Source organism: Podarcis tiliguerta (assembly GCF_965153285.1).
Source record: "Podarcis tiliguerta genome assembly, chromosome: 1".
Lineage (NCBI taxonomy): Eukaryota > Metazoa > Chordata > Lepidosauria > Squamata > Lacertidae > Podarcis > Podarcis tiliguerta.
The window spans coordinates 28,836,554-28,863,774 of record NC_139534.1 but is presented as its reverse complement, the minus strand read 5'-3'; the positions used below and the strand labels follow the sequence as shown (position 1 = coordinate 28,863,774).

General features: G+C 41.8%; 1 protein-coding gene across 4 annotated transcripts in view; it reads right to left on the bottom strand.

The window, feature by feature from the left end:
• The window catches only part of LOC310660336 (sodium channel protein type 1 subunit alpha), a 107,762-nt gene that overhangs the window by 12,445 nt on the left and 68,096 nt on the right, over window positions 1-27,221 (bottom strand). For 2 of the 4 annotated variants that reach the window (XM_083404847.1, XM_083404848.1), the window contains exons 8-21: window positions 24,491-24,554; window positions 22,962-23,103; window positions 22,577-22,783; window positions 21,582-21,881; window positions 18,750-19,130; window positions 17,122-17,254; window positions 14,898-15,136; window positions 12,936-13,109; window positions 11,735-12,091; window positions 10,704-11,180; window positions 9,975-10,092; window positions 8,458-8,612; window positions 7,636-7,809; window positions 6,145-6,267 (exon numbers count right to left, since the gene is read on the bottom strand). In XM_083404847.1, coding sequence (XP_083260973.1) covers window positions 6,145-6,267; window positions 7,636-7,809; window positions 8,458-8,612; window positions 9,975-10,092; window positions 10,704-11,180; window positions 11,735-12,091; window positions 12,936-13,109; window positions 14,898-15,136; window positions 17,122-17,254; window positions 18,750-19,130; window positions 21,582-21,881; window positions 22,577-22,783; window positions 22,962-23,103; window positions 24,491-24,554 — 3,044 coding nt within the window. The remainder of the gene's footprint in view (window positions 1-6,144; window positions 6,268-7,635; window positions 7,810-8,457; window positions 8,613-9,974; window positions 10,093-10,703; window positions 11,181-11,734; window positions 12,092-12,935; window positions 13,110-14,897; window positions 15,137-17,121; window positions 17,255-18,749; window positions 19,131-21,581; window positions 21,882-22,576; window positions 22,784-22,961; window positions 23,104-24,490; window positions 24,555-27,221) is intronic. The other 2 variants (XM_083404849.1, XM_083404850.1) reach the window with 1 other exon arrangement.

Here is a 27,221-nt window from a genome sequence, read left to right as displayed (position 1 = left end):
CCGCACCGGGCGCAACATCTGGGGGGGGGGGCGCTCGCACTCGCAGCTCTCTGCCCCTACCTGGCTCACTCACTCTCTCTCACTGCAGTGCTGGCTGTGCGAATCCGATCCGAGCCGCCAGGTCGCCGCCCACTGTGGAGGGGAGGGTGCCAGGCGTGCGGTGCGGTGCGGAGAGAGAGCGAGGGACTATCTGGGGGAGGGACAGTGCAGTGGGGGGGGGGTGCAAATTACTTGCCTTGCCCCGGTTAGGGGGCGCAAATTACTTGCCTTGCCCCGGGTGCTGACAACCCATGCTACGCCACTGCATGGCAGTGCTTCAGAATGATTTTGCTTCAAGGCTGGCTAACTACGGTGCAGCAAGGTTTCCTTTCTCTCAAAAACGTTCAGGGTTAGACCATGCCCCTTCTCCCAACACCACTTCCCATATAGCTGCATGCTGTGGTTATTTTGGAAACAGCATTCGAGGCTCTTTTTGCTGTACCCCAGCTACTATATTTTAAGCGCTTAAGTTGTGCAGCTGGCAGCGGCCATAGGGAATGAAGGAGGAGTCCTCTCAAAGGCAGGCCCTGCCTTCTAAGGTGACAGCCTGCTTGCTGCTCTCCTAAACCTTGAGCAGCGCTGTGGGGAACTCATGTGACTATGGGGCCATCTTGCCTAGCTGATGGTTAAATAGAACCTGATATACTAATAGCAAGCTCATTCTCCAAGTGCTTATCCTTACATAGGCAAAACAGCACCATCCATACACAAGATTTTTTTTTTTTTGGAGGGGGACCCAAGGTTAGCAGAAGTAAGAAATTATTTAGGGGGGAAACTATAAAAGGAGGGGGCCCCTGACAGTGTATTGAAGACTGAGCATGCTCAGTGGGCACAGAATGTTGAGAGGAAATGGAAAACTTCTCGGTAGTGGCACCTGCCTTGTGGGACGCCCTCCCACCAGATGTCAAAGAGAAAAACAACTACCAAACTTTTAGAAGACATCTGAAGGCAGCCCTGTTTAGGGAAGCTTTTAATGTTTAATAGGTTATTGTATTTTAGTGTTCTGTTGGAAGCCGCCTAGAGTGGCTGGGGAAACCCAGCCAGATGGGAGGGGTATAAATAATAAATTATTATTATTATTATTATTATTATTATACTGTGGTGAGTGGAATAGAGTATCCTGGAAGGGGGAATGGCTGGCTGAAAGCCTGAGCAGGAGCATTTCACACTACAGTATTCTGCTGCAGGTTCTCCTTTCAGGATAAAGCTTTGTCCTATAAGGTGGAACCCTAACATGTAAATTGGAAGGTTACAGTACAGGTAGTTTGCATGGCAGTAAAAATCAGGGGAAATGGAGGAGTTGGCATGGCGATTGAAGTATCACATTATGGTGGAACATAATGCTTGGCATTTAGAGGGCTTTTGGTCAGGGGATATTTTGGAGCTGAACGTTTGTTTATTCTCTTTTCTTTCTCACAAGGAGACAGTTTGATATAAATAAAGTCACAGAACTGGTTAAATCTCAAGTATATGAATTTTTCTTCAGCCTTAACAAAATTCGCTTGAAATGCTCATCATTTCCGAACAAATGTGTTGGCAGGGGTGGGGAAGTTCTGGCCCTGCAGTGCTGCTGGACTCCAACTCCCATCAGGTACAACCAGCATGGTCAAAATTCAAGGATGATGGGAGCTGGAGTCCATCAACATTTAGAGAGCCATACGTTAGCCATTCCTGGTGTATGTCAGTCTTGGTTTCACCTTTCATACATGGCACTCTACTGTGGAGTTTGGATAACCCTTCCATGACCAGAACACCACCTTTGACTCCAACCCATTGATCTTAGCCTTTGTGAATGTTTCTCTCTTGTCATTATTTCTGGCCTTATAGAATGAAACAATCTAGGGGCGAAAGCTGTGTGAAACAATCAAGCTGTGAAAAGCAATTAATTACTGCAGAAGGATTGAAGGAGGAATTAGCTGTCCACCTCACCCATAAAAATAAATTGGCTATGCAAAGATAATTCAATAATTAGACCTGGAGAAACGGAAAACATGTTTCTGATTCTGTCAATTGTAAAAAGAGTTATTACTGCATCAATGTAAGAGGCATTTTTAAGCATATCTTCTGAATTGTACAGAATAAAGTTCGAGATACCAATTTGCTTTTCATGTTGCTGCCTCGGAAACTGGACTGGAAATTTGAAATATGATACCACTTTAAAGCAATCAGCCAGAAATGTGCAGAAGACATGCAAAACTAAAACTGCAAGGTGGATTAATTTTTAAAAACTCCTTTTCCGCTTTACTGCTCTAAGAAAAATACATCAAGCACGGCGTAACATGCTCTCTTTCAGTGAGTTTACACATAAACACATGCTTTACATATTTTGAACTACTGCAAGATCATTACATTACAGGGAGTTTTAAAAATGGTAAATATAAAGCAACGGGTATATTCAAATCTCACTTTGCATGTAGTTATAAGCATTGATCTACGTGCACTGAGATTAGAATATAGCTTCCAATCTGTGACAGATTTAATTCACATAAAAGCGATTATTTACTTTGCCTTCCAGCACCTCTGTGGAGTTAGGATGGTTTAAATTTGCTTTTGAATATATTTAAACAGTTCTCACAATAACACAACAGCCTTGCATTTTTTTAAACATTTACTTTGATAAATAATTCCCCTGTCCCTGTTGTGCATGTTAAAATAGTTGTTATACTTCACAGACTTACGTCGTCCTTAGGTCTTGGATTTTTCTTCCGCATAGGAATAATTTTACCAATTTTCAAACAGAGAAATCATATGAAGTTAATTTAAAGCTCCACATTTAAATATAATGATACAAATATGTGAAAACCCAAACTTGATAGGTAAGAACAACAGGTCAGAATTTTAGGTTCTGATTGCATGGGGATTTTTAAAATTTATTTTATTTTTGCAAGCTGCTTTAAAATTTGGTGTGGTCCATTGTGGTCCACCAGTCAATTAAACAAAACCAATTTTTAAATAAGACATTTTTTTAAAAAAAAGACGGTTGATGCTTGACCTCAGTTTCATTTAAATTTGAACAGTATTTTTTATCGCCAACTAGACTACAAAGTGGTTAATTAAAGGTCTTGTTTATGATGCCTTCTTCCCCTCACAAGACTGGCCCTTAATTCTGTAACAGTTTTCATCTCTCTAAATTATCCTCAAATCGATATGCAATGCTTGTCATCTTTCACTCCAAAGTAGCCTCCAACCCTATTTGGCTCTTTGGCTGCTTCAGTCAGAGGTCATGAATTCCCAGTTCAGCACCAGACTCTGAACACGGCTTGTCAGAAAAACCAGGTATTATTTGAGTCATGCTGAGAATGGAAGTCCCAGAAGACCAATAGCAGATACTACTGGAGAAGCTTTGGAGTCCCTGTGGAAGATTAGCAATGCCAAACATATAAAGATATTATAACAAATTTTGTGAAGCATGCTATTGGGCCCAGGGTGCTTCGAGACATCTGTTTATTGTGGGATCAGTACAGTCATACCTTGGATCCCAAACGCCTTGCAAGTTGAACGTTTTGGCTCCCAAACGCCCCAAACTCGGAAGTGAGTGTTCCAGTTTGCGAACGTTCTTTGGAAGCCAAACATTCGATGCGACTTCTGTGGCTTCCAATTGGCTGGAGGAATGCAGCCAATCGGAAGCCGCACCTTGGTTTCTGAACGTTTTGGAAATCAAACAGACTTCTGGAACGGATTCTGTTTGACTTCCGAGGTAGCCCTCTACTGATCATGCATGCAGGTTTCTTCAACATAGTATCAAAATATCTGCTCATATGTCTCCCCCCCCCATTTAATCCAGATTTACACTTTCTGCAGAACATCCAGTAGACTAAGAAGAAAACCTGGTGCCCATGACTCATTTGCAATGTCAGAATGACTTGCTTGTAATATTCTGTCTCTATATGGAAGCACTGCATTGGCACTAGTTCAGTGCTACAGTTATCATGGAAGAAAGCAAGGAGGCATTAATGATTTTCATTCATCATTTCTCTGCCACCAACCCAATCCTGCTTTTGCCATGTCCCCACAAAATGAAGTTGCTGAAATGGAAACTGACTCAAAAGAGTGCAGTTCAGTGACTCCTTTGAGAGCTGGTCAGGTTTTACGTCTGGGAATATATTTTTTCCTGTTCACGAATCATTCATTAACAGACACACTGATTTCTGTGAGTGTATAGAGCTCTTTCTAAATTCGGGCCAAGTGCTTTGGACAGATAATGTTTACTGTTCAAGTTGTTTGTGCCCTTAATCCATTTAATCTGTTTATAATTGACTTTGAATTATCAGCCATATGTTGCTTATTTTGTTCTTTGGCTTAATGAGAGACGCCATTTAAGTGGGAGAAAATGCACAGGAAATTGTGAAAAACTGACACTGTTGTGTTCATGACTCCTTGGTTCCTTTTAAATATCATTAAAGAGAAAAGTCACAACGGAGATTGTGAATGGAAAAATGAAACCTAGTATAATCATATTCCTTTTTCATATGAACCAGATGTGTTTTGAAATTTATTTATTTTCAGGTCGCCATATTCTTGGTACTCGTATTACATGAACATTTAGCAGCATTGCTATTCTTGTAGATTACTTAGGAATGAGTACAAAGGACAACAGTTCCCCAAACATTTGTGCCAACAAAAACATATTTGCAAGAATGTTCATGAATAGTAAATAAAAAGAAGTATGAACATGGATAAACCAAACAATCAGTTAAAAAACTGAATGAATGTTCGTGAACACTACAGCAATTGACCAGCTCTTACCCTATTCCACTGCTGACTTCTCAATTCATGAATTTCTTGTTTAAAAGGATTTGTTGAAATTAAGGGGTGGTTAGATGCACCTGAAATTCATGTATCGAGTCAGTTTCAATTTACAATATTTCTTCTTAGAAATTTTGAAGAAAATATATGCAACCTGATGGATACAATTTGAGGAACTGAGCTCCAGTATTCAGAATTTTGTTTCATGGTACTGATGTGGCTTTTACATCTCATGACTAATTAGACAGCATGTCATGGTTATCGGCTGCCCATCTCACTAGAAAGGTTTTCTTTTATCATTATTCAAAAGCTGTTTCCTCTTATGTGTCCATGAAGTGGCAAAAAAAAAAAGCATTCTCTAAAAATAACAGGTTTGAACAACATGCAGTTTTGATCAGGTTGTATAGGGAGTGTAAATGAATGTTTTTAACGGAAGTCTTTGGAGTTTTGCTGGTGACTTCAGCACAGGCACAAATTCACCCAGTAACTTTAAGGAACGGAAGAAAACAGGGGTAGAGTGCGGTAAGGGACTTTTCCAAGATAAATGTTAAGCCGTGGTCCTGACTTACCCCAGAAAGAAAACATGTAACACTGCATGATTTGTGTAGATAATGCTGGGGGATTGCTGGAATTACTTTAACTGTTTTGGAAATTATTAGCTATTGCGAAAAAGAAAGAAAAATAATCCATTGAGTTGTCTGGTTAAATTAGTCACGTAAGCAACTTTAGTCCAATCAGTGAGACCATAAAAAAATTAAATCTTACTGAGTCGTCTACATGGTATGATTACTAGTTGTCCTTGTATGCCACTAGGTTTAAGTAGTTCATTGTCAAAAACTGAGAGAGGGAAAGAGAGAGGGACAGAGACCTATATGGAGACCTGATAGTAATCAAATTTGACCTACTGAATGAAATTCTAAACTGAAGCCATTAATTTCAGTGGGAATAAATTAATTCTCCGTTAATTTAACTAGCAAGAGAGCTTACAGATCTGAATTTATGAAAGCAGCACACCCTTTCAACAAGCTGTGTAAACTAGATAATGAAGTAAAAAATATTTAATTTATCAGAAACAAAATGACACAGCATCAACTCACCTTTCAAATCTCTATTAGCAAATCTGACAAACTCCTCAAATCGGCTAGAAAGTAAAGTAATATAAATGCACACAGCTTATGCGTGGTACTGAATAAAGGTTTGCTAATGAAGCTTTCTGCTTATCTCTTACCGATAAATGTGCAATAGAATGAAAGGGCAGCATTTCTGCATGGTTTTGTCATTCCTCACAAAGGCATGCACAGAACATTCCTTACATTTAGGCATGCGTTTTATGCAGACTTTTCTCTCATTTCATCTTACCCTCATCCCTTCAAATCTTGACAAGGCCCGTAAAGGTCTCAGAGCTCTCAGTGTCCTAAGGGATTTGATGGCTCCAAGTTCTGAGTAACCCAATGCATTTGCTGTTAAGCTAACCAATGATACCTGTTAAAAAAAAATAAGAAAAAGAAAAATTGCCATTTTGCATCATCTTATGCTATAAGGCTTTGTAGATTCAGGACTGTGGAGTTTGAAGGAATCACAGGACTATAAGCACTCAAAAGCACATCATCCAGTACAGCCAACTTTGGACTTTTAATTCATACATTAGCTCACCATATGAAAGTTGGGTGAATGGGTTGCAGTGGTCAAAATGTGTTTCTCAATTGACTCTGGAAATGTGTAACAGGGCCTAGTACAGCTAAGAACGAACATTTCAATACAACAAGGGGGTAAAAACACACACTTTGGCTATTTTGGGAGGACCACTGAGGTGCAAGGTTGGGTCCCATACAGGAACACGACTTCATTGTTAAAGCCTGGAAAATCTTTCTCTGCAGTAAAATATGTAAGAGAATTATCCGTTTTTTTTAAAAAAAAGGTTTGTTTTGACTTTTCACAATGTGTATATATTCTTAAGTGAATATATAATTTCAATGTTGTTCTCTTTGAGATTTAATTTGCATTCTCTCACGATGCAAGATTTTAATGGTTTTTTTAAAAAATAAAATAAAAGGGCATTCCAGATGTTATGATTTGTAATCATAATAGCTGATGGCACTTGTCAGTACCAAGTGTTGCTGTAGAATAGGGATAACCAATGTATTCCCCCCCCCCCCGATATTTAGGACCACTATTTTCATCAGGCCCAGCCAGAATGGCCAATGGTCAAGGCTGATGTAAGTTTTAGACCGTATCTGGAGAGTACCACGTTGGCTACCACCGATATGAAATCCACAATAGTAGAACTCTGTGAAGTTTGCTAATATGATGCTAATGCATTCTAAAGTTTTAAAGCAATACACTCCTTGCTAATGGCCTATTCCAAGGCAATATTAGAGTGATTGTTCTTCCACCGTGTGGAAAATGGGTTATGTGCTTATCTTTTATGGTAATTATTATTATTATTATTATTATTATTATTATTATTATTATTTGCAAAGGATCTAATATTAATTATGAACTCATTTTCAGAGTTGACCCCTATGGAAAATGGCACAATCCACACACAGGAGATAGGCATCAGTAGGCCGGGGGTGGGGTGGGGGTGGAATCCCAATATTAGGAAAAGCACAAAAATATTTTTGGGGGTGGGGAGGGAAGGCCAGTGAGTCCTGAGTATGCTCAGTGCATGCACAATGTTGATTGGCTGTTTGAGGGGAAGGGAAAGGAAAATTGAAGTGGTATGGATAAGTTCTGAAAAAGTCAATGCTAACTGGCTGGCACCCTAAAAAACATGAGCACTCCACACCTGTATATATATACATATATATATATATAAATATATAAAAATAAAACACTTAGGGTACATACATCAACAATCAGGAAATCCAGCCAACACCAGGCATTAGTGAAGTATGTTTGATATCCATATGCTACCCACTTCAGAAGCATCTCGAGAATGAAGATGTAGGTGAAGACCTTGTCAGCGTATTCTAGAATGATCTTTATAGTCTTCCTCTGTTCAATGTATATGTCTTCAAAGGCCTGCAAATTGTTCCCAAATGTTTAGTGTTATTGTTTATTATGGTAGAAGGACTGGAAGATTGGCTTGCTTTTCACTTTGTTCCTAGTTTTGATTTTAAAAACCTTTTTGCAACCCTTTTAGAGACGCTCTTCTAGCTCTGGTATAAATGATAACACCATACACTCCTGCCATTCTTGCTATTTCTGTAACACAAATGATTTCCTCATATAAAGAAGCAGCACGGTACAATTTTTTTGGCCATATTGGAATTCTCATAATATTTAATAGTCCATCTGCAAGACATCTCTGAAGTTGTTCCCCATCCCTACTTTATAAAAACTCAAACTGTAGACAGCAGAGACTGATATCATGCACCAGTGAATGGATGAGCTGCACCAAGTCTAAATAATACAACTTATTTCCTATTTGCCCTGTACTTCCATTAGGTAACATATTTTCTCTCTGTGTCTTGTCTTAATCAAAAGTGAATTGGTCACTTGAATTAGGTATTTCATGGGCGCTAGAGACAACTAGCAACAAGTGAAATTATCATTCAGTTTCCATAATTTTAAAAGCAAAAATGTGATGTAGTGCACCTACTATGCTAATAATAATATTTTTTTTTTAAAGTAACATTTGTTTTTAACGTCTCTTCTGTTTTCACTTACCAGCGCACCACTGCTAAGAAGAATCATAAAGACAATGAAGGTTTCAAACCAGTTGTGCTCAACAATTCGGAAACAGGTTTTTCTAAGATTCCACCATTGTTTTCCTCTCCCGTCTTCTACACTAACATCACAGCACTTGAACCTTCTCACACAACCTGAAACAATAAATTACATTTTTGAGGAGACAGAAGGAAAACCCTACTGATATTAATTACTTTCACATATCCACTGTGACATCTGAATTACAGTGGCACCTTGGTTTAAGAAAAGCTTAGTTAATGAACAACTTGGATTAAGGATGCTGCAAACCTGGAAGTAGGTGTTTTGATTTGTGAACTTTGCCTAGGAAGCAGAACATGGGGAAGCACGCCTTGGTTTAAGAATGCTTTGGTTTAAGAACGGACTTCTGGAACGGATTAAGTTCATAAACCAAGATACCACTGTATTAAGCTGTGGTCTTTCTGCAAGAATATTAACTTCCTGTAGATGGATAACCCACCCACCCATATGGGGGCAGGGTCTAGCCTCATAAGCAATTTGGGGGGGGGGCAGGGGCAGGTAGGATTCCATGATTGTGGTGGCATCAGCAAATGTTAGCCCTCTCCTTAGACGATCTACATACATCCAGTGACATAGCGTGGGTTGCCAGCACCTGGGACCATGTAGAGGGAGTGGGGTGGGAAGGAGAGAAATGGACAGAGTACGCATGCACATTCAACTGTGTCTGTATCACCTAGGAGATTGCAGCTGCAGAAATAAGAAAAGAAGAACTGTTCTGTCGTCTAGAGAGGCCACTTCCTGGTTTGCATGGAGAAGCCATTTTCAGCAGAGCCAGCAACAGACGTGCGCAGTTGTATTGAGCCAGCACTGTGCTGAAATTTTGCACACCTAACAATTTTGCGCCATTGCATGCATCAGCTGAATTTGGGTGGGTGGGTGGGTGCTTATATATATGCCTGTCTGCGACTATGCCCTGTGGACACACCACGGGAATATGTGCCCCGTTACCGAGGGTGGCGCTGTGGGTTAAACCACAGAGCCTAGGACTTGCCGATCAGAAGGTCGGCGGTTCGAATCCCTGTGATGGGGTGAGCTCCCATTGCTCAGTCCCTGCTCCTGCCAACCTAGCAGTTCGAAAGCACATCAAAGTGCAAGTAGATAAATAGGTACCGCTCCGGCGGGAAGGTAAACGGCGTTTCCGTGCACTGCTCTGATTCGCCAGAAGTGGCTTAGTCATGCTGGCCCCATGATCCGGAAGCTGTACGCCGGCTCCCTCGGCCAATAAAGCGAGATGAGCGCTGCAACCCCAGAGTCGGCCATGACTGGACCTAATGGTCAGGGGTCCCTTTACCTTTACCTTACCCCCTGCCTAGGATGGTTGGCCAAGAGAGAATGTGGCCCTGAACCAAAGGAGCATTAGCCACCCCACAGATGGCTCACATTCCACCACAGCTCATCTCTTCTAGCAAGAAACTTAACCAGAAGCCACACAAACATTTCAGATTCTGAATATTGACCTTCTGTAAAGCAAGCTTCAGGTTCAGCTGCTTCCTCGGGTTCTACTTCCGGTTGTTCTTCGGCAGGAAGTCCAATATCAACAGTGCTTCCTTCGGATGAGCTAGAAGAATTTAGCTTCTGTTAAAGAAAAAAAATAAAGGTGGAGAAAAACAACAACATTGATACAAGAGTACACTCAGGTCTGCAAAACTCCTTGCATGACTGCTCACAGTTCATTAGTGCTTATTAGTGTTTAGTATCTGAAGAAGTGTGCATGCACACAAAAGCTCATACCAGTAACAAACTTAAGTTGGTCTCTAAGGTGCTACTGGAAGGAATTTTTTAATTTTGTTTCAACTATAGCAAACCAACATGGCTACCTACCTGTATCTAGTGTTTCTGGTAACTTTTATCAGATGTTTTATATATTGTCATTTGTATGAAAGTTGCCATTGGATTAGGAATTGCACAAACAACACAACTTGCGATAGGACTGAAACCATGTGATTCAATTTACAGCAGCAATGTCAATGAAGTAGATGACAAAAAGTCATTATGGGTGCTCTTTGTTACATTTGAAGAGCTTTAAGGGGGTCTTTTTTTTTAAGCAACCAAGCGGGATATAAATTATATGAAATAATAATAAAAATCCTCTAATTTGACACTGGCTAAATTCTAAAAAGCAATACAGAAATAGATCGTTGTTATTATTACTAGATCAAGTAGATTAACAGTATTTAAAGGTTCACCTCTTTGCTTTCTTCCAAATCTGATTCACTGCTGAACTCCTCTGTATTTAAATTTTCAAAATCGGATTCTCCAAGAGCTATTGGCACAGTCACAGTCAGGCTTGGGTTATTTATGAATGACATGTAATCACTTTCATCAATGATGTATTTTTCCACACTGCTCCCTGTCCCTATGCCGCTTGTGGTTCCATTCACATCCCTAAGATAATCCAGATCTTTACCAATTTCAATAGTATGGTTAGAAATGCAGCTGTTCTTATTTAGCTCTTCAAGGGGCTTGATTTCGTCCAAAGCTTTTTGCTTTTTAACGAAGGACCTTTGGATGAATTCTCGCATTTTTCTTTTCATGTATTCTACTCCTCTATCTATTCTTGCCACAGCAATCTGGAGATTGTTCATTTCGTTGTCATCATCTGTGGCAGCAAGGTTGTCTGCACTAAATGAGCTCAGCAGCAATGCCAAAAATAGATTCAGTACCTAAACAAAAGGGAGGGGAGGGAGAGAAAAAGATCCTAATTTTTGCTCAGTTTATGCATTGCCCTGGAATAACATGTTTGAGATAAAGGCCTGCAGCCCGGTACATAAACTTAGCGTTGTAGATTCAGAAGGAATTCATGCATAGTGTAGGCAACTATGAAGGAGATTAAGGGCTGACATCTCTCCCAGCAAAACTGCCTACTAGCAAGTCCATTCACTGCTCTCCTCCTCTCCTGTCTGCACAGCTTGACGTGATACTGTTTGCCAATTCCTACTCAAGGTCACTGCAAGGTTTTATATTGGCCCAAAAGTGTATAAAGCGAGGGAAGAGTGGATGCTAGAAAAACATTTTTTGGGGTAAGCTAGTAACTATGATTTCGCTTGCAGATCGCTTCTAGTGTTAAAATGAATATGAAACTTTGATCACTTTGTTCACTGATTATCTGAAAAACCTCCCCTGTAAATGGATGTGTTTTAAGAGCTTTGATGAAACAGTCCAGGCTATTTGCTAGACTCAGTATAGATCTAGAATATTATTTTTTTAAGTTACATACCACTAAATTTCCAATCACCATGACCATCATGAATACTGTAAGGCACATGGCTTGACCTGCAACTTCCATACAGTCCCACATGGTTTCTATCCATTCTCCGCAAAGGACTCGGAACACGATCAAGAAAGAGTGGAAAAAGTCATTCATGTGCCAGCGCGGAAGCTCACAGTCCTTTGCAATCTTGCACACACATTCCTTGTAGCTTTTGCCGAACAGCTGCATGCCCACCACGGCAAAAATGAAGACAATGATAGCCAGGACCAAGGTCAGATTTCCCAAAGCTCCCACAGAGTTGCCGATAATTTTGATCAGCATATTTAGCGTCGGCCAGGATTTTGCCAGTTTGAAAACCCGGAGCTGGAAAACAAAAAAGGTAAATTGACAAATGTTGTCTGTAAGGGTGAATACAAACTTGTGAAAAAGTTTGTGGCCCAGAAAAAGTTAAGTGCCACTAAGTTCCCCTGAAATGGATGGGGCTTTAGTAATGCCATGATTCAAACATTATGTAGATTTAAGTCTTGTTTAACTAATTTATTTCAAATGAATTCTCCTTAGAATTGCACTGAAAGCCTGCAAACTTGTGCGCACTTCCTTAGGCCAAACAATATGTGATGTTAGTCACACGTTTAAATAAGGGTGGTTAACCTAATCAATTCATTTTGAAGCTCTGATCCAGAACATGCTCCTGATATAGATCAGGACCCTAAATCAGTTTTCAGTTAAAAAATTGTCTCTTACTTGGCTTCTCTTTGTCCCCTCATAGGTAGTGTTTGCAGTAAACATCAATTTTTGGAAATAAAAAGCAGCCTGGAGGAGCCCATTTTCAATAGAAACCTGCCATGGGTCCCCAGTCGACACCCAGGGGAGGTTTCAGATAGGGACCCCGTGGCAAATTTCTCTCCAGAATCGAAGTGTCCAGATTAAACACCCTTGTTTAAATATCTGACTTGAATCATGGCCCTACAGCTCACTGAAACTCATGGAACTTGTTGAGTAAATGCATGCCATATCATTGGTTTCAATGGGATTTAGTACGGACTAACTTTTACTGGACTGTGTCTTTTATAATGTAAGTTTTCCATTTAAGATAGCTCTACAGCATTTTTTATTTTTAGATTCTCAGAATTCCTAAAGTCATAGAAAAGGAAATAAGATGATTCAGCAATAACATCAGCTAGACATATCGGTTGAAACAATTTACCAATCTGAAAGACCGAAGAACTGACAGCCCTTCCACATCTGCCAGGCCAAGCTCAATCAAACTAAGGGTGACAATAAAGCCATCAAAAATGTTCCAGCCTTCTTGGAAGTAATAATAGGGATCCATGGCTACAAGTTTCAGAAACATTTCTCCCGTGAAGATTCCAGTGAAAACCTAAATGGGAAATACAAACACATGAATTTGCAAAAGTTTAAAATTACAGCAGGCATACAGAAGATGACCATGGCTACATGAAGCATCAGTGGCATAGCGTGGGTTGTTGGCACCCGGGGCAAGGCAAGTAATTTGTGCCCCCTAAACTGTGGATTTGCGCCCCCTAACCCTAACCCCCAGATGTTGCACCCGGTGCGGCCGGCCCCCCCTGCACCCCCCACGCTACGCCACTGTGAAGCATGCCTACAAATGCTTTTGGAGGTCTTTGTTCATACATCTTTTAGTACTGGATTCTTTCATTGATTTTTCTAAAAGCAGTATGTGGGCATACACAACAGCACATTGGCCACTACACATGGCAAATGGCCCTGAGGGAAAATGTTCCCATGTCTGTCATCTGTACTTTGAGCCACTGTTCAAACCTAACAATGTTGGAACAATAATCTATGATGGTTGCCCTGAAAATGACTAAGCTGTCTTGTCTCTTTCCAACTCTCATCTTCCTTTCTGGGCATTAGATTCCCTGTTTTTGGAGAACATACAGCCAGCCTTTCAACCATGAGTGTTCCTCAGAAAGGTCCTCAATCTGTAGGTCCTGTGCAAAGTTTGAATCTGAGCCAAACTGTCCGATTTTGCTTCTCTCCAAATCTAGATTGTGAACCTCTCACTGTTTACTTTGTTCCCTGGATACATTTGCAATATGGCATCCAGCGTTGGGCAGATCTGTCAATTTCACTTTCTCATTTTTCCAATCTTAAATTCAATTTGCATGTGTATATATATATATATATATATATATATTCTCACAAAAAAATCGTCAACATTTCCAATGTATTTATCCTCTAACACAGATGCATTTTGTACTTAGTTTTTCACTAATAATACATGCCATTTATGCACCCTTCCCACAACACACACATTTTTGTACATGTTATTTCACTGGAGAGCTGCATCTCAAAATTCAGAAAAGTGTGGTTTTCAAAGGATGGATGAGTTTCAATCTGTATATTGTTTCAGGAAGTGCAAATTAAGTAGGTTCACATTACTGTGAGAACCAGACTTAATTTACCCCCATCCTTGAGAGAACTGTGGCTTTGTCGATCATTGGCAAATGTGCCAATGCCACAAGTGCAATATTGTGCTAGTGCGGCAGAAGACGCTGTGCATATTTCCCCATAAGAATAGCTAACACAGAAAAACAAGCAGGGCATTACAGTAGTCAGCATCAATGGATTTCAGTCATCACATTATTAAACATCTAGGACTGAGTCCAGCTAAGTCATATTCCAGGTAGACTCACTGAAATCAATACTAACTTTCAGTGGTTCCACTCTGAGTATGACTTAAGTTAGCTATGACGCCTAATCTTGAAGACAATTTTAAATTCAGAAGCAGCATTCTAGACAGATCTTTCTGTTCATATATTCTGGTCAGAGGCGCCATCTTGGGAGTGTGATTAGGGGAAGCCATTGTTGCTGCTTTTGAAAGTATTGCTATGTAATTATATTTTCACCATACACTCCTTTGATCTAGATAATTCAGAATTCCACTACACTGAAAATGAACAATGAAGAAACCTGCTTTATATTAAAGGGTTTATGAAGACAAAGTTATATGAGTTCGAAATGAGACCTCCTGTATGTTGTATTGTCATACACAGCTATCCAAGCATTCTCCACCACTAGTTTCTTTATTAAAGGGGTAGGGGTGGGGAATGCAATTTTTCACTTAGTCTTTATAAACAAACAAAAGTTAAATATCTTGTGCAATATCCAATGGATGACTTACCAGGTTCCCAACAGAAAGCACATTATTGAATTCATCTGTCATTGGGTAATGTTCCATTGCCATGAAAAGGGTGTTTAAAACAATGCAAATCGTAATAGCAAGATCAACAAATGGATCCATCACCACGATGTTAACAAAATGCTTTACTTTCAGCCAGCATGGACAGCAGTCCCAGATCAAGAAAATGTTTGCAAACTTGTACCAGCACGGCGGGCACTTCTGCCGTGACTCTTCAAGTTCTGTTAAAAAGAAAAAGAAGATCACACTGTTTCATGCTGACTCTTCCTAATTCAGGAAATGCCTCCTCAAACATGGCTAAGACAAAACCAAAAAGAGAGAGAGAGATGGTTCTATTGTTTCTGCTTCCTCTGGTCCACCTGAGTCCAGAGATAAAGAAATAAGAAGAAAAAATGAAAGGCTGAGTCATGTACGATCTCAAAAATGGTGTCTGGGAACTTAGAAAGTCTACAAAAAAAGAGGTTAGCCTAGTCAAGCACCCACAACACACACACACCTATATCCAGGGCTTTTTTTCCCCAGGCGGAAGTCAGGTGGGAGCTACTGTCATTATAAAATAACCAGAGAGGCGTTCGTGGTGAGTTCCAGCACCTCTTTTTCTTTTTCTAGGAAAACAGCAGTGCATATATCACTGCTCCATGTCCTCAGTGAATAAACTTCTCTTAAAACATGGAGACATGGACACAGAGAAGCACCACATTTCTAAAAGGGCATTGTTGAGCTGCAAAATGTATAGAAAAGAATAACCAAAATGAACAGTGACTCTCTTATATGGAAAGTTAAAATGGCCTGACATCACAATAAGCCAGAATACAGCTTATAGTGTCCACAGAAAAATTACTTGCTGCTCGGGGGGAGCTCATGCCTGCTGTGCTCTTCCCTGTATGTTTGTTTTTTAATTTCAGGGCAGGATGACAGCTAAACCAAGGTTTGACCTAGTGTCTCATCTGAATCCAGGATCACGATTTAAGTTCTCTCCCACTTAAGACTACAAACTTAGCTACAGATTGTAGGAGAGACCTGGACCATGATCCTGAGGTCAAACAACAAGCTAAGCCAAAAATTGGCTTACCTGCTGGGCCACAGTGACCGAAAAAGTCTGGGGAGAAGCAAAGTGACTGCAATCTCCTGGATTGCTATCACATTCATGCTAAGCCATGGTTTGGCTTAGCGTGTCTTCTGAACATAGCCAACGTTTGGTGCTTTTTTGTTTACAGAAATGGCAGATAAGGGAGACACAGTAAATTATGCAGGGGGTCGAGAACGTGGATGGAGAAGCCCCTCTCTTCCCACATAATATTAGAAGCCAAAGTCATCATAATGCTAACTAGCAGGTGCTTCAAGACAGGCGAAGTATTTCTTCAACACAGTTCACCGCCACAAAACTCAGCAATGGCCTCCAGGTCAGAAGGCTTCAAAAGGAGAGCAGACAAATTTGTGAAGGATAAGTCTGTCAATCGCTGCTAGTCACGATGGCAAAATGGTTTCTACAGGGTCTAAAATATGATGCCATTGAATGTCAATTGCTGTGGAACAATAGCAGAGAGATGGCTATTGATCTCATGCCTTGCTTTTGAGCTTCCCCGAGACATCTGGTCGGCAACCATAGGAAATGGAATGCTGGACTAGATAAACCTTTCACCTAAGCCAGCAGGACTATTCTGTCCACATGGAATTCCTCAGGTACTGTGGGGGATCACAGGTGCTTAGAATTCTTAAAAGATCAATACTAGGAACTTGAATTGCGCTCACAACGCTGAATCCGGCCATTGTCAGGAGGGCATAAGGTACACTTCCTTGCAATAGACTTGCTTTTTTAAAGCAGTGATAACTCCACCTGTTTAAAAAAGGTGACAATTCCAATTCCATGTGCACAACCCCTTGCCTTTACAAAACCCCTCCTCTGAGACGCCTTTGCTGTTGCTTAACTTTCTGACTTATAGTTTCACCAGAAATTGGGACTTCCTCCTTTCCCCTTCCCACCATTTCATAATCTGTTCTTCCAGCATACATTTCCAAACTGTGTTCTCGCATTTCTGCTGCTGGGCCGTCGAGAATCTGAGGAAGCCTAGTGTAACCTACCACAATCTTGTGCATTAACCCTGGCATTCCACAGAGCGGTAATCATTACAGAGTAGTTTGGGGCAACACGTTTAGTACATTTGAAGGAACCTCCCTCTCTCTCTCTCTCTTTCTCTGTATATACCTTCCATGGTGTTTGTGATTATGCTAGCTATACTCATTGCTCTCTCTCTTAGAGTAGGGTCTTCCAAAAAATCCATAGAAACGTGAAAAGAACTTGATCTTCTTTTTTTCATTTCCGTCTCTGTGGTTGTGGCCTGCAAAAGAGAGAGTGAAATATAAGATCATCCTGAAAGCAGTGGTTGAGCATGGCAGCTTATATGAAGAATGTCTAAGTCTGAAGGCATACATGCGTCATGCTTTTGAGTTACGCTTAATTATTCATGCCAAATCTTAGTTATTTATTGTATTATTAACCTGGTATTTTTTTTGTTTTTTTACAAAAATCTCTTTAAAGTATTTGTAAGAAGCATGCTGTCCTCATCTCAGTTACTTCATTGTTATACTTCTCAGATGACTCTCAGGGAACATCCCATAGGTTCTCGTTGCGTTTTAAACTGCCTTGCTTATGTTCATTAGCATTGCAAAGTCCCACTTACCCATACGTTTCAACCTATGCATTGATTTCAATGGGATTTGCTTCCAAGTAAAGATGAGCAGGAATTCAGCCTTGGAGAGCATGCTAGACTTTGCCAAATGGGGAAATACCGCCCCCCAACATACTAGGCGCAAGATCTATGTAAAACAACCTTTTACTCTTCTCTTTTAAAGAGAACAGTTGGTGGGAGAAGAAATGAATTGGAATTAATCAGTCAACAGCTGTAACCCTTAGATCGTTTACTTGTGAGCGTTTCCCACACATAGGATTACAGCATAAATCCCAGGTTATAAATAAAAATTAGAATGAGAGAAAGAAAAAGGGAAAAAAAGGCATGTCACTTGCTTATCTTCCGCATTTAAAATGGATAGCAAGCTTTTCATTCAAACCAAATCAAAATAAAAGTTAAAATTAAAATTAAAAATCCAGCATTGTCATGCTTCTCCAAATCAGCACAGAAAAGTCCTATAATTTTTATTGAGATAGCTAGAAAAATATAGTGTGTGTATATGTGACAGCAGGTATGCGCACATATATTTGTAATTTGAAAAGTGTGTGCATCAATGTGGTGATTAAATATCATATTTACTTTGTCAGCCAAAAATGGAGCATCAGGTTGAAAGATGCATGAAAATGCTAAATATAAAAAGTGAAATTTTGGAGTGATTTTACCAATGTTTGGGGAACCAGAACTTCTAGCCACGTTGTTTGTATGTTGTAATGATGTTCACGAGACAGAATGTAATCAAATTTATGTACAACCAAGGCAGTGTCAGAATCCATATGGTACCAAAAGTTATAACTTCCTCTTAGTTGTGGAGTAAGATGATTTTTTTATTGGACCTGGCCAGATACAATTAATTCATAGCCAGATAAATGTAGGATCCAGCAAGGTTTTCTGAATATAAAACACACAAAGCAATATATTTTGCACATTCTCCAGACAATTTTTTCTCTCTCTCTCCACTGCTTGTTTTGCAAAAATTATGCTTTAAATTGATTTTGTTAGTATATATAAAAAGGTATTACAAGATGCAGGAGCATTCACAGCTTGACCAACCAAGGATCATTCCCAAGGGATTCCATTCTGTAGACACACTGGCTGGTGCATTAAGAAAAGGCCACCATGCCTGAACTATTTAAAACTTCCTTACATTGTCATCAGTAGCTGGTTTATCTATTATCACCTCTGGCAGAAGCTGTCCAACAGGCGATGTAGGAACAGATGGTCCACCAACCAAGGAAACCACCCCATTGCAATCCACAGTGCTGTGCATCTTCCCATTCACTGGAAACACTGCCAGCATCCTGGATGACCTACTGGCCTGACTAATGTTACTGTTGCGCCGTTCACCATGTCTGCGCGGCACAAAAAGGGAATCTCTTCTGCTATCATTATCTTCAAATGTGCTGTGTTCATCATCAGCAAAGTCATTCTCTGATCCTATATCCTTTGCTCTACCTCTGAAGCTGAAAAGGCTCGTTCTGCTGTTGCGCCTTGGGGAAAACAGGGAGCCACGCATGCTCAGCAAAGACTGCAGAGAAACACAGGAGAACACGGCAGTTAGCTATAGAGCATCTACAGAGGTCTGAAAAAATGCAGATCCCCCCCTCCCTTTACCCGTGGATTCTCAAACACCATGTCAAGTTCCATATTATTATCATTATTATACATTAAATTGGTAGACCCAGTGCTTTTTTTGGGGGGGGGGGACACAGGGGTATGCACACCCCTAAACATTTTGTGAATCTAACGCGAGAAGAAACTAAAAATTATTTAAAAAATTAGTTTCTTCTCTAGCACAGTGAATCATCAGTTTCGTTGCTACCCCCAATGGTGGCCTCATTTCCTGTCACAGTGTTTCCTGAGTCTCAGACGGAAGAGAGCGTTTAATGTGTGAAGTAGGAGTTGGAATCTAGCATAGTGATTGGTCGATTTCGTTGTTACCACCTCCGATGGCGATGGACACCAACAGCAAGCAGAGGAATCGGGAAGATGTTAGTGCACACAACCTCACGGCAATGTGGAAGTTACTGTGAGCTGTCAGCTGTGTAATATGAGGTAATGCATGGTCTTTGTACTTAGCGGATGATACCCAGCTCTACCTCTCTTTCAAATCAGAACCAGTGAAGGTGGTGAAGGTCCTGTGTGAGTGTCTGGAGGCGGTTGGAGGATGGATGGTGGCTAACAGATTGAGGTTGAATCCTGACAAGACAGAAGTACTGTTTTGGGGAGACAGGAGGCGGGCAGGTGTGGAGGACTCCCTGGTCCTGAATGGGATAACTGTGCCCCTGGAGGACCTGGGGCGCAGCCTGGGAATCATTTTGGACTCGCAGCTGTCAATGGAGGTGCCGGTCAATTCTGTGTCCAGGGCAGCTGTTTACCAGCTCCATCTGGTACGCAGGCTGAGACCCTATCTGCCCGCAGACTGTCTCGCCAGAGTGGTGCATGCTCTGGTTATCTCTCGCTTTGACTACTGCAATGCGCTCTATGTGGGGCTACCTTTGAAGGTGACCTGGAAACTACAACTAATCCAGAATGCGGCAGCTAGACTGGTGACTGGGAGCGGCCGCTGAGACCACCTAACACCGGTCTTGAAAGACCTACATTGGCTCCCAGTACGTTTCCAAGTACAATTCAAAGTGTTGGTGCTGACTTTTAAAGCCCTAAACGGCCTCGGTCCAGCATACCTGAAGGAATGTCTCTACCCCCATCGTTCAGACGGCCTTCTGGCGGTTCCCTCACTGCAAAAAGCCAAGTTACAGAGAACCATGCAGAGGGCCTTCTCGGTAGTGGCACCCGCCCTGTGGAATGCCCTCCCACCAGATGTCAGAGAGAAAACCAACTACCAGACTTTTAGAAGACATCTGAAGGCAGCCCTGTTTAGTGAAGCTTTTAATTTTTGACAGACTATTTTTTTAAATATTTTGTTGGAAGCCGCCCAGAGTGGCCGTGGAAACCCAGTCAGATGAGCGGGGTATAAATAATAATAATAATAATAATAATAATAATAATAAATTTTATTTATATCCCGCCCTCCCCAGCCGAAGCCGGGCTCAGGGCGGCTAACAACAATAAAACAGTACAAACAACACTCTAAAATCATTCATTATAAAATTAATTGATTCAAGCCACTGGCAACCATTGGGCCAGAGCTCTGCGAAGATTGCCGATGGAGGGAGTCAGGCTGTGCCCTGGCCAAAGGCCTGGTGGAACAGTTCTGTCTTGCAGGCCCTGAGGAAAGATGTCAAGTCCCGCAGGGCCCTGGTCTCTTGTGACAGAGTGTTTCACCAGATCGGAGCCACGGCCGAAAAAGCCCTGGCTCTAGTTGAGGCCAGCCTAACTTCTCTGTGGCCTGGGACCTTCAAGATGTTTTTATTTGAAGACCGTAAGTTTCTCTGTGGGGCATACCAGGAGAGGCGGTCCCGTAGGTACGAGGGTCCTAGGCCGTATAGGGCTTTAAAGGTTAAAACCAGCACCTTAAACCTGATCCTGTACTCCACCGGGAGCCAGTGCAGCTGGTATAGCACCGGGTGAATGTGATCTCGCAGCGAAGACCCCGTAAGGAGTCTCGCTGCAGCATTCTGCACCCGCTGGAGTTTCTGGGTCACTCTCAAGGGCAGCCCCACGTAGAGCGAGTTACAATAATCCAGTCTGGAGGTGACCGTCGCGCGGATCACAGTGGCTAGGTCAGGGCGAGAGAGGTAATAATAATAAATAATAATAATAATAATTTTGTCCATTTACCCTTTACTGTATTAATTTCCCCCGATTTGAACTATAAAATGGTGATTTTCTTGAGTCAAAATGAGAGTACCCCTAAAAATTTTTTTATATAAAAAAGCACTGGGTATACCACATTTATATACTGCATTTAATTTTAAGCAGTCTGCCATGCAAAAAAGGTCATTCTTAGATTAGCAATACCAGAAGGCAATATACTACAGTTACTACTAAAAGACAGAGGAATGAAATACTCAGATACCTGGTGGGGAGAAGAGTGTTTCCGTTCTAGTGTTAGCCTGTTCCCTTCAATAGAGAACCGGCAACCTTTTCTCCTGATGCTATCTTCTGATTCAGATCTATGAAACTCATCTTCATCCTTTTCTTCTCCTCCAGATTGTTCCCTTTGTTTTCTTTTCTTCCTTCTGTTTCTCCTCTCTTTGGCGCTCTTCGAACTCAACTTGGACGCTTCAGAAGAACTTTCAGAAAGCCCCCCTACGCCGCCGCCTGCGCTCGGATCCTTCGACTCAGCCGATGCCGTCGCCGCTGCTGTCGCCGCTGCCTGCCGTAAAGCATTGGGGGTTTTATTTCGCTGGCCTCATGAAAAGAACAGCGTTTCTAAACTCAAAACACTCAAAACTCCATAGGAAAAGTCCAAGTGTAGATTCAGTTTTATAAAATCAAAATGGTTCTTTCCCTTATACATATTCGTTTTTGTGCCTTATACTCCTCCTTACATGCACCTCCACCGAATTTTATTTATGCATTTATTTTATTTCAGAAAATGTGTACCTTCACTTTTCACCTGTAGGTGCCAAGGCAGCTAACAATACAACCACCCCCCTAATACTCTAATTAAGGTTAAGGTCAGGCCAGGGAGTGTAGTACCCCAGTGGCGTAGCGTGGGGGGTGCAGGGGGGCCGGCCGCACCGGGTGCAACATCTGGGGGTTAGGGTTAGGGGGCGCAAATCTACGGGTTAGGGGGCGCAAATTACTTGCCTTGCCCCGGGTGCTGACAACCCACGCTACGCCACTGTAGTACCCTCTTTCCCTCAAACTACCTGGGCAGGGCTTAAATAGGAAATATATATCATAAAAACCAGACAAAAATATCAGGTAGATTTCTCTTCACAGTATCTTTTGGGAGCTGGTTGAAACGAAGAAAACACCTTTGAGGCAAGGCAGCTTCCTAAATGATACATTCAGCTAGAATGGTGTTCAATTATTATGTTCAATTATTTCCCATCAGAAATATACCTGAGCTGCTTCTTGTTGCTTTTTCAGCTGTTCCAGCATCTGCTGGAACTCGGCCTCCTTCTGCTCAGCTTCTTCCATGGTGGCTTGGTTCTGCTCATCATAGGCCATGGCAACAACAGCCAGGATCAAGTTGATCAGGTAGAAAGAGCCCAGGAAAATCACCAGGACAAAAAAGATCATGTACGTTTTGCCGGCGGCTCGCAATGTCTAGAGAAAACAATAGGGGTTTTTTTAATATAAAAAAGTAATATATGAGTTTACAACACCCTTCCCCGTGTGACTCTTGTAAGCCAATACAATATTTGTACTCAGGTTACTTGCACAGGTTTTGTTTTGAAACCAGCATATATGTTAAGCTTTCGCTACAAAAATTATCCTCTCTCACCAGCTGATAAAGGTTTTCCCAGAAGTCCTGAGTCATCAGTCGAAAGAGAGACAGGAAGGCCCAGCTAAATGTATCAAAGCTTGTATAGCCATAGTTTGGGTTTCTACCAGCTTTTATACACATGTATCCTTCCGGACATTGACTGAAAAAGAAAAAAAGATGTTAGGTTGAAAAACAGTCAGTCATCAAAGCTAGTGAAATGCCTACTTTGCAATGGATACACATATGGGCATAGCTGAGTGGGTAGGCCCTACCCTGAACAGGAAGTTCCTAACCCAAATTCCTTGCCTTTTGTTCCTTCTCTCCTTCTTGCTCCATTGGGACCACCAGCTATCTGCTTTCTTCACATCCATTCAGGATGAGAATTAGATCCTCCAGTAAGGCAAGATGCAAGTCTGGGTTTCCCATTTTTAAAAAATTTGGTCTCTTGCTTCCCATTTCCAATTCGACATATTTAATCAATGACCACAATCAAATTATTTAAAAAGAAGCCTAAATCAGAGCAGATCAAATCGAATTCTCTAGTTCAGGAGTAGCCAATGCGGTGCCTTTTGGATGTTCTTAGACTTCCAGCTTCCACCAGCCTGGACCATCATGGCCAGTGGCCAGGGACATTGGGTGAAGGGGTTCACAAACATCTAGCAAGTGCCATATTGGCTACCCTCCAGCTATACACCATGTCAGGTTATAGTTATCAATTATAAGGTACACAACAATGTTAAAACCTGTTGTCAGAGCTGGCTCCTGGTCCCAGCTCACAGAGGACCAACGCTAGCCGGTAGTAATGTACAAAAGTCTTTATTGAAGTACAGTTTCCATTTCCAAGCCGCAGCGCCCCAGCTCTACGTCTAGGGTTTAGACCGGCGAAGCTCCATCTGAATCTCCGCCCCCTGTACACCAGTTTAAGACTCTAACCTTACTCCACCTCTTCCTTCTCTCCTTTCTCCTCTGGGTCCTGCTACCCCCCTGGGTCCCTTCTTTCCTGGACTCTTCCGACGCAGACGTTGACCCCCCTGACTCCTCCCTCTCTCTTCGACGGGCTTTAGGACCCGGCTCCCTATCCGGGCTGCCAACTGTGCTGCTCTCCTGTACATTTGAACTTGGCGCGCGCGCGCAGCTTTTAACCTTCCTCTTGACCGTTTCCTCGCTCCCCGACGGAGGCGTGGTCAATCCTGCCTCATGTTCTCCCGCTGGTAGCGCGCCGCCCGATCCCGATGCCTGGGACTCCTCCCCCCTACTGCACTCTGGTGTGGACGCTGGTCCGGATTTCCAACTGCTGCTCTCTGAGTCCCCTCTGGCCCCTTCTTCCTGAAGTGCCCCCCTGGGCACTCCCCTTGCCCTGACCATGGGAGCCCCTTTTTGTGAATCCTCCGATTCACTGGAAAGACTCAGAGACCTCGGACCGCTGTCATCGCTGACATTTCCTTCGGACTCCTCCCCCTCGCTCTCCATTTCCTCCCTATCCTGTGCCTCTGCTCCTGAACCCCTGACACCTGTTTTTAAAGCTTAATGGTAGGAGGTGGTCTTACCCTGCATCAGAACTGTTGCCACAAAGCAATGCATCATTTTGTCCTTCCAGAAAGTAAAAATGACCTGTTTGGGGGAAAAAAAATTCAAAACATTAGGAGAAAATAACCCAGCAATTTTGAATCATACAGTATAATAATTTCTATTTTTTCTTCTTCTTTTTTGCTTTGTGGCTTCATTCTTGGAACCCTTTCACCAACAATTCCAATGTGAAAAGGGAAAGAGCAGCTGGTGGTGGTTAATCTTACGAGGCTGTCCAAAGAGAACGAGGGTATTGAGGGAAGTCATAAAAAGAGGACACCAACAACTTTGCTGGATGTTAAAAAGGTCCCAGTTCTATATAGTAGGCACAATGAAAAACTGGGTCACTGGAGCCTTCACAAATAATATTGCCTTTAGGATGCTCCATTGTTTTGTCCCATAATAAATGGAGGCATCACCAAGTTCATCTCATGGTAGCAAGTGGTTAAATTTACCCTTCAATCTAGTTAATGGATCTCTAGCTTGAGTGAATGCATAAGGAATTTAGCCAACTTTTCAGCTCATTGTTACATAAGAATTAAATATGGAGTGCCTTAGGGCATAAAATGAAACTCACAAACTGATTCTTAGATCCTCCAAGAACTCCCTAAGAACTATCTGGGGACCTGACCCACCCCATAGGCTACAAATACCGTATTTTTCTGTGTATAAGACTAGGTTTTCCCCCTAAAAAATAATGCCCAAAATTCGGGGGCGTCTTATACACGGAGAGTGCTGAGGGTGGATTTTCTTAAATCTGAGTCCCCCAAAATAGGGGGCGCCTTATACACGGGGGCTTCTTATAGACGGAAAAATACGGTGCATGGCTTACACCCAGTTGTTGAATCACAGAGTTAATTGTGACCTCTGTTTCACCATCATCCCATAACATACCTGGTCCCAAACTTGAAGTAAACAATAAAGAGCGACACTCACTAGCTCAGTTTGCATGTAATGAGCAAACGTGTAGCTTCCTGGAGCAGTTTGGGAGTGGGTTTAGTTACTGACCTGATTTTGGGCAGCCAAGGAAAGTTATGGTAAGAAAAGTAAAAACCTTCTGCCTGCTGTTTGTGCACCAGTTTGTTCCAGTACAAATGCCCACAGAAACTGTCATGGGCACCACATACAACTGAAAACATAGTAGGAAGGGACACTGTGGGCATCAGGGAAGGCCTCTGAGGGCACCCCTGCTCTGTAAGAATCTGTCTGTGGTAATTTCATTCTTTGTGAATGGTGGCATAGCCACGGGTGGCAGAAAATTACTACCTACTTTATTTAGAAATGCGTTATTGTCATGGAAGAGTAATGGTCACAATCACCAAAGTGCCAGATGCAACTGTACTAAACCGCTTTCTCATTGAGGCTGGGTGATTCATCCTAATCAAACCTAGCATGCTACATTTATTTATGATACACAGGCTGTGTCATTCTGCCCTCTACCCTCCTCCCCTCATCATCTCTGCAGCTATGACTATACTGAAAGAGACGCAAATAACCACCCTGATTGTGCTGAGAAGTGCTTTGGCACAAGAGAACCAAGAACATCTATATCCAGTTCCTGAACACGGTCAGCTGTCTGAGGACATCAGCTAAGGCAGGACAGGGTTTGTGCATACACATCAGTGGAGACATCTGGTCTTGGTGAAACATGGATGGCGAAACAGATTCGTCACGCTGTCCAGTGGATGATAAGGCATCACCCACCAAGGGCCAATGTATGGAAAATTGGACTGGATCTAGCACCCACAGCCAATTCCCACCCCTATGGTGATGATATTAGTGTTTTGATGCATGTTTGCACACATTTGTGGGGGGTTGGAGAACATTGCAAAATTGGGGAAAGTGCAAATTTCAAGAGGATAGCTTTGGCAAATTTAAAAATTTGTTTTGAAAAATACAGATTCAGATTAAACCATGAAACCAAACTGAATTTCTTCCCCCATTGCTACGGACAGGTCACTTTGACCTGCAGTAGCCTGAGAAGTGCGAAAACACACCTTAAACCATTTTAGTCACTAAATATACACATAAATTTGAAAGTGGTCAAGTCCCTCTCCCCCAAGTGTAAAAGCATATGGATGACAATTTCTATAGTTTTCACTGTTTTTCCACAATTATTGCACCTCTTGTGGATGGATGGGAAGGCAAGGGTTGTTGAGACGGCACTGTTTACCTCAAAATAGTAATTCTAAGGAACCCGAACAAGATATGGTAAAACATCCCTCTTCCCTGCAAGAACAGTACAGAAGAGGCTGGTAGGCGGCTTGCCCTCCTACAGCTTAAACAATTGTGTCATTACAAAGTGTGATTAACATGTTCCCAGAAATGATGAGACTATCGATCCCTTTAGGAAATGGAAGCTGGAACCTTTCTTCTCAGTTTCTCCAGGGGATGCCCTTCCGTGCGCTGTGAATTCCATGTTGTCACAGGCATACATTTTAAAATAGAAGCTCTGCGGCTTAAACTGTTGTGATAGTTGCCTCCAAGTGAAATTAAAGAAGGCAAAAAGGGCAAAAAATAGATTTTGGAAGTGCTGCTATTACAAAAAACAAACAAAAAACACACACAAACACACAGTGTGATGTCCTGTTTTTATAAGTGAAGTGGAGAAGTGGCCCATTTCTGGAGCATTTCACAGACTGACATCTTGGTCACCCTTAGTCACTCATGGTGAAATGCACAAAAATTACCAGTACTAAAGAAGTATGTTAA